The sequence below is a fragment of the Bombyx mori genome, chromosome 5, assembly GCF_030269925.1.
Source record: "Bombyx mori chromosome 5, ASM3026992v2".
Classification (NCBI taxonomy): Eukaryota; Metazoa; Arthropoda; class Insecta; order Lepidoptera; family Bombycidae; genus Bombyx; species Bombyx mori.
In genome coordinates this window covers 17,976,644-17,989,006 of record NC_085111.1, presented here as the reverse complement: position 1 = coordinate 17,989,006, position 12,363 = coordinate 17,976,644, and the positions used below count along the sequence as shown (strand labels likewise).

General features: G+C 37.6%; 1 protein-coding gene across 1 annotated transcript in view; it reads right to left on the bottom strand.

Annotated features, from left to right (window-relative positions):
- LOC101739674 (short-chain dehydrogenase/reductase family 16C member 6) overlaps positions 1–12,363 on the bottom strand; it is a 50,140-nt gene that overhangs the window by 30,496 nt on the left and 7,281 nt on the right. Inside the window, exon 2 of the mRNA XM_012688457.4 lies at positions 9,207–9,276. Within this exon, the coding sequence (XP_012543911.1) occupies positions 9,207–9,268 (62 nt within the window). The 5' untranslated portion in view covers positions 9,269–9,276. The remainder of the gene's footprint in view (positions 1–9,206; positions 9,277–12,363) is intronic.

Genomic DNA, 12,363 nt, shown 5'->3' with positions numbered 1-12,363 from the left:
ATCGAACCCCACCTTCCTTACACCAACAATTGCAAAATGTTTTCACAATTAGTTAAATGATTAGGACATATACAGATCGACGGAAAGTTTAAGATCATCGAATAATCTGTGTGGTGTGAATGCATGTGGTACGAGCAGACAAACATACCACTATTAATTATATGCAATGCACCTTTTGTACAATGTACAATTGAGTACAGAAATGTACACCATTGTACAATACCTTTTGTACCAATGCAAAACATATTTATAACAAAAGGAACCTAACAAGAGGTGCCTTTCAGAAGACCTCCACGATTAGACATTTCGATTGTTAAAGGCCCTTGACGGTGCTATGACAAAAACAGTGCCAATATCAACTGCTAAGTTTTATCTGGGTGGGTCGACGTGACAATGCATAGAACAGACAGAATACACAACGGCACATAACTTTAAAAAAATATTAATACGGGTATTATTTGTATGAATATAATATATAACAATATGTATTGCTCGAAGAATAAACCTATTGTATGTGATACGAGGTACTTATAAGTCACTAGCGGCCTGCTGCGGCTCCGCCCGGATCTTTAACAAAAATTTCAACAACGTTTAATTTTTAAAAATAAAAGAACACTTATTGCGGCATAACTATAATATTTAGACATATGCTGTCGCGACACTTTTTGTAAATAATAATGTGTTCGACAAAGTCGTAGTACATTATTATAATCTATCATCAATAGTTTTCGCAGGGCACGCGAAGTAAAGAATATTTTAGGTATTTTTTTTACACCTTAAGTTACATTATTGGAGTTTTAGTAACGATCCCTAACTTTTTTCAAAAAAGATTATAGCCTATGTCACTCGGGAATAGTGTAGCTTCCAAACAATGAAAGAATTTTTCAAGTCGGTTCAGCAGTTTCGGAGCTTATTCAATACAAACAAACAAACAAATCTTTCCTCTTTATAATATTAGTATAGATTTCTTGTAGTTAAATTCCAAATTATATATATAATAGCCTTCAACGAGATATAACAGGCCGTGGGGCGCAAACAATGCAAAAAATATTTAGTTTTATACATTAGGAGAAGAAAATTGTTTTTAGTAGGTAACCCATTAAATACTTTTAGTACGACGTCAGAATCGAATGAATATTTTAACAGTAATTATCAATTACTTGAACTTGATTGTTAATCGAAAGATTCCGTAGAAAGACTGCAAGTTCTTCTTTTTTTAAATACTTCTTTAAGAATATTTAGTAATTACTAAGTATTTTTTTAATTATTTAATCCGATTAAGAATTTTTTTATTAAAGTTTTGAGGTATGCCCAAAAAGTTATAAAGTAGCAACAGCGCCTCGATGAGCCCCCCATGAGGTTAATCGACTGCCTAATAGAACGTCATTGGAAATCGCCCGATACCACAACACAGGTCCGACTTCAGTGTGACCCTTAGAAAATCTTGCACTCTTTATCTAAAATTGTTTCGTGTTTTTGTTACATAAACAATTTTGATTTGATTATTATTGAAAGGATCGGTCCGATGATTACAACGCCCTGCGAAAAGGATTTGGCCTTATTCATCATATTATTATTATGTTTTATTATCGCAGATAAGTTGTTCACTGAATAGAATTTTAATATTGTTTTCGTTTTCATGATCATATATGCCCACAGTTGTCCACTGTTGAGCTCCCTTAACTGACACCACTGATCACGCCTGTCACCGTCCTAGGCGAACCGTAAATTAGCCCATAGACACAGCACACTGAGTTTCTCGCCAGATCTTCTCAGTGGGTCGCGTTTCCGATGTGGCGGTAGATTCTGCGAAGCACTGTTCTTGCTAGGGCCAGTGATAGCAACACCCGGTTCAAGCCCCGAGAGCTCACCTACACACTAGGATAACGTTGATATAGCCTCTCAAGGCTATCAGGATAGGTAGGGAAAAAAAAAGACGCCACTGAACCCGGTTTTCGTTTTTCGTCATCAATTTTCTGCAGGCCAGCCTTAGTCATGTGTGGCACCTCGATCAGATAGAGCGACGAATGACGATTTTTATTTTAATGCATGTAACCTCTATACGATTTATCATAAAAGAGGTTAATATGTTTTGAAATAAATGGAATTTTGAATAATGAAACATTAGAATAATTAGAAGAAGGAACATTAAAAATAAAAAAGCATTTTTGAATATTGAAATATAAAAAAGTAAAATAAAAATTGGTGAAGCAATAGCTTTAAATGTTCTTTCTCTTTATAGAGCAACTCAATTTGTGCTATAGTTTTACTAGGCTAAACTTTATTTTGATGTAAATAAATTAATACATTATATGCATACAATTTCTGAATGTTTTTTAATCGGAGTATTTTAAAATGAGAGAATTATCGAAATGTTTGTATTCACGTTCACCTGCGTACTAAAACAACGATAACAACAGGGACAAGTTAAGTATCGGCTATAAAAATAATAGTTTAAAAAAACTATAATAAAAAATACGCTTTATATCAAATTCAACTAAAAAATAGAAAATTAAATAAATAGAAAATTAAATAAATAGAAAATTAATTAAATAGAAAAGTAAAAAAAGAAGAAATTATATAAATTTGCAAAAATCTTATTTTGCAAATTGAATAATGGAATAATCTTATCAAATAAGTGTATTGTCATCGGTCCTCGATAAATCTACAAAGTTTGAATGAAATCTGGCCGTTTAAAGTGGGTCAAAATCGCGTCTAAAGGAGTCAGTTACAAACATACAACAAATAATATAAACTAATATAAAGCGTGTAAAAAGAACGCGTATCCGTTCTTTTTACAAAACTGTTTTCGCGGTTCGCGTTTCAGCGAGTCGGGACGTTTGCGCCCGGCGGTGGCCCGACTTTCACTGGCCGATACTAACAAAAGTAACTAATAAAATTGTGTAACAGACGGAAATGTTGTAAAACTGCATCATAGAGTATCCTGCACTCCGTCCTGGTGCAGACACGCTAAAGCAATTCCATTTTTAATACAAGACTACATACGAGAAGTTTAATGAAGTTTTGAAATGCCATCTTGTTAGTTTGCGCGGAAAGGTAATTTCTGTACAATCTCCGTAAAATGAAATAACGAATTCCCCAAGTTCAATTTTAAATACCACCCAGATTATATTTGACAATGACCACCAGGACCTACTACCCACTCCTTTCTCCTTTGTCGAATCACTTTTGTCAGAGCGGTCGTAGTCGTCATTCAGTATCATTGCTGTGGGCAGATGTTATGAGCCTCACGAGCAATTACCACTTCTTCTGGTTTGTGGTGAGCCTAGTACACTCATCACTCAAACAGCCGCCAACTGCCGACTTGACTTGACGGGCCATCGCATGAGCAACCTTCCACGCGGTCTGGTGCTTCTACTTTGCCCTGAACGATAAGACGCTCTATAGAGTGATTTCACCGTCGGGAGATTTGTCCAAAATGATAGTATGCGCCCATGCACGAGGGCTGAAAGGCGCTGCTTAAGGCCAAGTTCTTGAGAATGGAGATATTGGGTTTTTTTTTATTGCCCTTGTAAGCAGACGAGCATACGGCCCACCTGATGGTGAGTGATTACCGTCGCCCATGGACTTCAGCAATGCCAGTGGCATAGCCAAGCCGCTGCCTACCGTTTAATACTCTCCACAAGCCTCGTTTGAAGAAAGACATGTCACGCGAAGTTCGGTCCATGAAATACCAAACATTCGTCTCCAGCACTACATCTCCAGAGCATCGACCTTCATTTTCTCGACCTGCCCTAACTCCAAATCTCGCAGCGTATAAAAATATGGGGAAAACAAGAGTTCGTACGTGCCGTAAAAATATCATTATAAGCTATTTCTTTGAGCTAAGGGCTCAAAACGAAGCTGTATATTTTGCACTGGTTTATAATGTGTTTAAAAAGTCTTAGCATTTTTCACGAATTAGGTGACGAATCTTCATAGCTGATACTGCGTTCTCCATGTCCATAGACCTGACAGGTCGGGCAAAAGCTGTAGACGACAACAGTTGTAGGCAACAAATAAACTATTTTGAATGAAATGAAAATGAGTATATCATTAATGTAGTCAAAGTCAGTTCAATATGCATCGTTAATGCATCAAAAGGCATTAATGCATCAAAATCGGTCACCTTGAAACTAAATACACATTTAAAAAAAAAACAATCGAATTAGTTCAGTAAGTTGAGTGTGACTGATAGTTTTCACGGCATTTAGGTAGGTCACAGAAGTAAAGTGATTAAAACAAAATATTTGACTGCATTATTTCTGCTGTTTAATAAATAAATAAAAAACGTTGTATGTTTGTCCCCTCTGCGTTCCTAAGCCATTCATCCGATTGAGATGAAATTTCGTACAGTTATTGTTGGCACTCCAGGGAAGGTCTTCGTCATAGTTTCATCAAATAGCGGTAGGTGGCGCGCGTGTGTAGTTTCAACAAATATAAGCTTACTAGCGACCCGCCCTCGTTTCGCTTCGGAAACCTTTAATTTTAATATTGATAATGAAAATAAGATGGCAGATTTTTTCCTACTATATATTTACATTATATTTTGGATACACAAGATATCTTTATAAATTATAGCCCATTTGTTATTCATATTAAAACAATTCACAAAACTTCACTCCCCGTGTTCACCATTTCGTCATTGGTATTTTATCAATTTTCAACTACATAAAAAACGTTACAAATTTGACGGTGAGCGAATGAACAAGATTAACAACTTTTACGCCTTAATGTATTTTGAACTCGATTTTATTTTCAGATTTATATACGTGAGGTCAAGGACTACCGTATCCGTGTCCTAAAAGATACGACGACCGCTGTGTGCTCGGAGGCGGGTTTCCAGGTAACAGAAGACTTTTTTTTTATTGCTTAGATGGGTGGACGAGCTCACAGCCCGCCTGGTGTTAAGTGGTTACTGGAGCCCATAGACATCTACAACGTAAATGCGCCACCCACATTGAGATACAAGTTCTAAAGTCTCAGTATAGTTACAACGGCTGCCCTACCCTTCAAACCGAAACGCATTACTGCTTCACGGCAGAATTTATTTGAATACTAATCTAACATCATCATCATTCTCTTGCCCTTCTCCCAGTCACTTGGGGTCGGCGCAACATGTTTTCTCCTTCCACACTCCCCTATCATATACCATTTCATCACTCACTCTCCTCTTACATATATGTATCGTCTTTCACGCAATACAACAAGGGTTCACTAATGATTTCCATGATCAACGAAAAAACATGACGCCATTGAAACAATTAAAGCAATTTTTAAATTTTCATAATTATAGTGTTATTATATAGCATACTAATTTTGGGGTTTCATTGTAAGGAATGACCTTTGTACCATAGAATTGTGAATTCAAGTTCACATCTCAAGGTCAAGGCAGTCGCGTCGGATCATCTATGAGCCCTGGTAACCATTTTTTTTTTTATTGCTTAGATGGGTGGACTAGCTCACAGCCCACCTGGTGTTAAGTGGTTACTGGAGCACATGGACATCTACAACGTAAACGCGCCACTCACCTTGAGATATAAGTTCTAAGGTCTCAAGTATAGTCACAACGGCTGCCCCACCCTTCAAACCGAAACGCATTACTGCTTCACGGCAGAAATAGGTAGGGCGGTGGTACCTACCCGCGCGGACTCACAAGAGGTCCTACCACCAGTAATAAGTTAATACCGGCTAATACCGGTAATCCGTAAATTCATTTACAGCTGTGGTGATATAACAATACTGACTGGATACGTGTTTATTATAATCAGCCCACAATCGCCCACTGCTGGACATAGACCTTTCCCAATCCACACCACTGAGCCCGGTCTTGGGCTCTCCTTATCCACCTCTTCCCGGCCACCGGATGGACGTCATCGCACCACCAAGCCAGTGGGCATCCCACGCTACGTTTTCCGTTGTTGAGTGATAACCTGAAACCTGATAAGTGTTCACGGAGTTTAAAGTGTTGTTTAATATCAGATCGTGATCAATCTCTATGTAATTGCCGAGCACGTAGGTATAATTATGATTATTAGTGGTCCCCAATAGACGAAATTCGACTATAATTAATTGTAATTATAAGTTTGAACATTATTATGGTTCTATTCTCAAATACTTCTTCTATAATTACAGATTTGGCCAAGACTGCACTATAGACAAATAATATTAAAGATAAACAATATTAATCTATTCTCAATTTGACCACAGACTTTAAACAATAACAAAAGTTTTACAATAAACAAAGAGTATTTATAGGTTGTGTCAAATACACGGTAGTGTGTGTAATGTTTTTTTTATTGATATAATGTATATTTTATTTATAATTTTTAAAAATATTAACATTCTGCACTCCTTCTCTGTGTGGGCAATTTCATAATCCACCGACCGCGCAATTTTCGTAAAAAGGGATACAAAGTTTTGCTTCACATATATAGATTTTTTCAATGTCTAACATTTGAGTGATCCATGCTCAAACTCAACAGCTGTTGTTTTGACACACAAATAACGCCCAATTTGACACCTAGCTATAGCTAACGTTAGCAAAATCGAGGTTAGAGATTAATAGCATACACAGGTAGGCAAAATAAAAGTTTTGGCATTTATTCTACTAAAGGTAAAATTGTAACTATTTATTTGTCTCAAGGTGACTAGCATGTTTAGGCATTAACCGTTTTGCTAGTCAATCCATTGCGTTGTTACACAAGAAGATTATTCGTCACGCGGCGACCATAGACCTTCGTACGCGGACGGTTTTGTTTATGGCCACTAACAGGGTTGTTTCAAGGTCGATGAACCCATTGCAATGCTGAGTGATGCCTTACTTGAAAGGATTTCTTTTTCTTTATGGGGGATTATTTTTCTGGAACCATTTGATCATCATCATTATTACATCTTTTTTTAATAGGTCCGTCTGGTAGGTGGTAGTCCCATACTGCGCTTTCCAGTACGCGGTCTCCACTCAAGAATTTTCTGGAGCCATTCTCAAGGTGGTTAGCGGCCCTGGGAAGCTTCAATTCGCCTTTTATACAATAGTTGTTCTGTTGCGCGTAATTGGACTGTTATCATATGCCCTCCACATTATAACAAACCGACCTCCACCAAGAAACAAGTTTTATTTTTAGAAGATAATTAAGCAATTTAAAAGTCTTCGAACCGGAACAAAATATTTTAAAAGAATAACTAATGAATATAGAAGGGTAATTAAATTTAAACGAAAAAAACAACGTATTATTAACTTCCGTTGAAAAGTTAACAACGTATTTCTAGAAGATTCAGACATAATGAATGTAAGCTAACGCGGTGAATACGTGAGTATTATCTTATAGATGAATCTAAACTTGTATAAAATGTATAAGTTGCCAGTTTTAAATATTAAACAAGTATATTAAGAGTGCCTAAGAGTATTCTAATTTCAATTTTATTGTAGTGTCTACCAAAAATTAATTGTTAATTTGCTTTTAAAATTAAAATAACATATTTTCTTTGTTTCCATCTTATTCCACTAGGTGGGGTTGGCACAGCGAATTTTTCTATCCCATTCTCTTTTATCAGCCTTCATCTCGACACTCACTCCTCTCTCTCTCTCTCATATCCTCATTCACACACTCCATCCATGTCTTCTTCGGTCGACCCTCCCCCCTTCCCCCTCTACCTTTCACTACCATTTCCATACATCTACGCATCACATGTCCATACCACGCTAACTTTAACGCTAACTTAAAATTAAAATTACACAAAACGTAGTAAGCCTAATAAATCGCTAAAGAATTCCGCTGGGTTTGTTTCGAGAGTTTTTATTCTATCAGAACTTGTCTCTTTTTCCAGCCGATGGTAGAGACATCTTTCTATCTTTCTATCTAGCTTCTAACTAACTTTAGCGTCCCAGTACATTTTTAAAAATTTATTGTACGAGCGTAAAAACATTGAAGAATTTCCCAGAGTCTGCGATTTGCATAATGTGAACACTAGGAACAAACATAGGCTTGCGTTGCCGGCGGCTCAAATTAAGAAAATAAGCAACTCTTTAAGGGGGCTGGGTGTACAGCTTTTCAACAAGATCTCACAAAACGTTCACTACCTGTTCATAAATTTAAGAAAACTGTCAAGGAACGTTTGTGCAACAAAGCATATTATAAAGTTAAGGATTATTTACTAGATGGCACTACGTGGGAATGAGGCGCTCGCTCCTGGCCTTTTCATTTTTCATAATTTTTTTTTTTTTAATTGTAGTTTTCGACTTGTTTTTTCGTTTATTGCAAATATTTTAAGTATTTATTTTAAAAAAAAATTGAGAAAAAAAAAAAAAAGCCCGCTGAGTTTGTTTCGCCGGTTCTTCTCAGGACTGTGGCTCTTTTTGGAACCGGTGGTAGAGTTAACATTGTTATTTATATTTTGACTTAAAACATGCCCGTCCAGGTAATTGGTTCCCTGGTATTATCAATTTCTATGAATAAACATGACAACTCGTCTTCAAAAGTATAAGATCATAATAGATAAAAAATAGAATTCTAAGTATTTGCACTATGGTGACGCTTCTGATTTGTTTCATCGTCTACGCGTCTCGAAATGTTACCGCAATAATTACTGTATCGCCGCGCCGAGTCAATCAAAACAAGATAAATATGTATGTTACTAAGCGAGCCAACTTCTAATCACGGTAACAAAAGTGGATAAATCATCAGTAATGTTCACGGTATTATCTTACTATTATATTTAAGACTATTTAAGACATTGTAAATTAACATTATTATTTATTGTCATTATTATTAGGGAGTCCAACACTCATATAAATCTATCCATTAAATACATGTATTTTCTACATGGATACCAAGTTTCAAGTCAATCGGATGCACTGTTCAGTAGTTATAACGGAACATCCGTAAAAACCACTGTAGATTTATATATTAGTATAGATGATGCCGACGGTTGTCAGCGACACAAATATCGTTTGGAGATCTTTGTCATTTCACATCGCCTCCCCATCTCCAAGCGCCGCTCGCACAAGCAATGACGTGTGGAGACATGAGTACAAAGACGCCTCGGTACGCACATCCATTGCTTACATTGCTTTGTAGGCAGCAGCTTGGCTCTGCCCCTGGCATTGCTCAAGTCCATGGGCGACAGTAACCACTAACCATTAAGTAGGCCGTATGTTCGCCTGCCTACAAGGGTAATAAAAAAAACACAAATATATCGACACTTACCAGGGAGCTTTATCCGTCAATCCATTAGAAGACCCCTTTTCTGTTCTTAGTTCCGACGCCATTTTTAAAGCTGAAACAAAAAAAATATAAACTATAATAAAATAACGCTTATCTTTTAGAACTGATTAAAATTAAGAAAAAAGTGCACTCTGTCGGCACATATAAATAAAACAGATTTATTTAATTGGTTTCATTACTGTCTCCTTAAGAATAGTTAAATTAAAACATTTGTAAGGTGTTAATAGTAGCGGGAACAGCTCTTAGCAACATTTACAAATCGCTGCAAGCCATCATAGCTTTTTGTTGCGTTTATAGGCACAAGAGTATGCGGCCTACTGATGGTAATGGTACTGATGGATGGATTTTCTCGTCGCTCATGGACATCATCATGGCAAAAAACGGCTAATACCGCCTGTATCTTTCCGTAAAGGAAATGTAATCTAGACATTAAGTACCAAGAAAACACGAGCTTTAAGGAGGTGGCCCACTTCGATAAAGCGGCACGACACGAGAACCCTCTCATCGTGGACGCCGGTAACTACATTCCCGATCCTCGTCGAGCCCTTCGCTTGCGACGAAGGGCTCGACGAGTAAGTTTACCCATCGACACAGCCCACTGAGCTTCTCGCCGGATCTTCTCAGTGGGTCGCGATTCCGAACCGGTGGTAGATTCTGCGAAGCACGGCTCTTGCTAGGGTTCGTGTTAGCAACGTCGTCAGGTTTGAGCCCCGTGAGCTCCCTACTAGTTAAGGTTCCGCTGAAGTAGCCTCTCAAGGCTATCAGCTTAGGTAGGAAGAAAAAAGAATAAAAAAGGAGGTGGCGGTGAACTGAGATTGAGTGAAAAAAACCCTATTTTTTAAGCACAACATTGAACCCAAATAGTACTTGAAATGTATGCAAGTGCATACGTATCTTATTGCATATAAGACCTTTTGACTCGAAGACGGAAAATATGGTATAAAAATTGTCCCCAGCAGACGCCTTTAGCTCTAACACTGGGAGTAGGGACCCTGGTAACCGTACTCGCCAAACTCGGCAAAGAGTTCGACGTGCAACCTAACCTAAACATCAGCCCGCTGAGTTTCTTCCCAGATCCTCTCAGCAGGTCGCGAGCCCGATCCAGTGGTAGATTCTGCGAAGCACTACTCTTGCTAGGGTCAGTATTAACAACACTCCCGGTTTGAGCCCCGTGAGATTACCTAATAGCTCGGTGAATCTAGAATAACCCCTCAAGGTTACTAGTATAGGTAGGGAAAAAAAACAGATAATAAGTAATCAAGTAACTATCTTCATCGTGAGAATCGTTCGCGGAAACATTTTACGTACAACAATCGGACTAATATAGAAATTCATGTTATTTTTATTTGGAGTTTGAAATAACATTCTTAAATATACAAAGGTTAAATTGCGCTGAATGTTACAAGCCGTTTTGTATGTATGGTAATATGCGGTTATCATTATTCACTGAATGCCATTGTTCATGCAATTGTCATGATAATATATTGATATATTTATGTTTTATTTCTATAGAATTTTAATTTCACCCGTAGAGAATAAGGAGTTTCGGTTTTTTATTGTATTTTCAGTTGTAGTTTCATAATATTTTATTATTGTCGTGGTTTTAGTTGTTCAAAGGCCTGGACTATCACAAAATGAACGCGGTCATCTTTCTTCAAGCATGAGATCGAACTAGGGACTCCTCAAATCTCAATATGGTTTCACGCGAGAAGAAGAAAAGGTGGGTGGCCCATTTACGTCGTAGATGTCTATGGGCTCCAGTAACCACTTAACACCGGGTGGGGTGTGAGCTCGTCGACCCATCTAGCAATAAAAAAAAAAATATATATTCCTTCACCGTGAAAGTCAATCGTAAACATTTATTAAGTACGAATTTCATTAAAAAAATTGGTACCTACCCGCCTGCAGGATTCGAACCACGCTGCATCGCTAAATAAAATATTGCAGAAGGCTACCCAGTCGCTTTAAGCTTAATAATTTAAAATTCAGTTTCATTATCGAATAAGATCGACAAAAACTCAAGGTTCGTTCTTTTAAAAATAACAATTACAATAAAGAAAATTTGATAAAATTCTTAAGATCATTATTAAATTTAAAAATACAATATAATGAAAGGAAACAAACCAGACATTCTGGTCTCGCTTGAAAAATAAATTTATAAAGTTAATAACTATGTAAACCGTTTACTTTATTATTAGCAGATACGTATTTTCATATTTCTTTACTGTACCATAAAATAATATAAAGTGTAATAATACAGTAATTGAAATGCTAATTCATTTAAGACATTCGTAGAATTAAATAATTGTCTATGTTGATACCTACATAATTTTTTTTTATTGCTTAGATGGGTGAATGAGTTCATCGCCCACCTGGTGTTAAGTGGTCACCGGAGCCCATAGAAGGTGATATCCTGAGCACGATCATGACACTCAACGTTTTGCAGCAGAGGACCAACGCCCGAATCCTAGGGACCAGTAGATATGACCGAGAACTAGCACACGACCCTAGCGTGTCAACTAAATGCTACAGATAGAAATGTCATATCCGATCCAGACGACGCGCGACGGGGCAACGCAGAGCCGCCGTCGCCCGAAATATCTGTTGTCAGTGTGCTTAGTGCGAGTTCTTTAACGTTGTCGATAGCGTAAAAGTTAGCTCATGTATGGAATGGGATCGTTTGCGTACGTTGGCCGCTAGGGGCGCTGTTCTAACTGCATACAAAATTGGGTTAACTTTTACGCTATCGAGAACGTTAAGAAACTCGCACTAAGCACACTGATTACGCGGACCCACTCTCGGTGCTTTAAGGCTCTTTAAGCACCGGTCACCGTACTCATCGAATTCGAGCTAGCTAACCCACAGACACATCCCACTAAATTTCTTGGCAGATCTCAGCGGGTCGCCATTTCGATCCGAAGGTAGAGTCTGCGAAGCTCTACTCGTGCTAGGGCTATTGTTAGCAAATTTTCTCAGGTGGAGCCCGTGAGTCACCTATCCGTCCGCGCGTAACTGGAACGGTCTCATAGGCTCCCAGCGAATAGGTAAGAAAAATAATACAACAATATTTTTTTTACATACTATATTAGAATATGAACATGGAAAACCTAACGTTTGTTTATTATGTGCTAAAAATTCA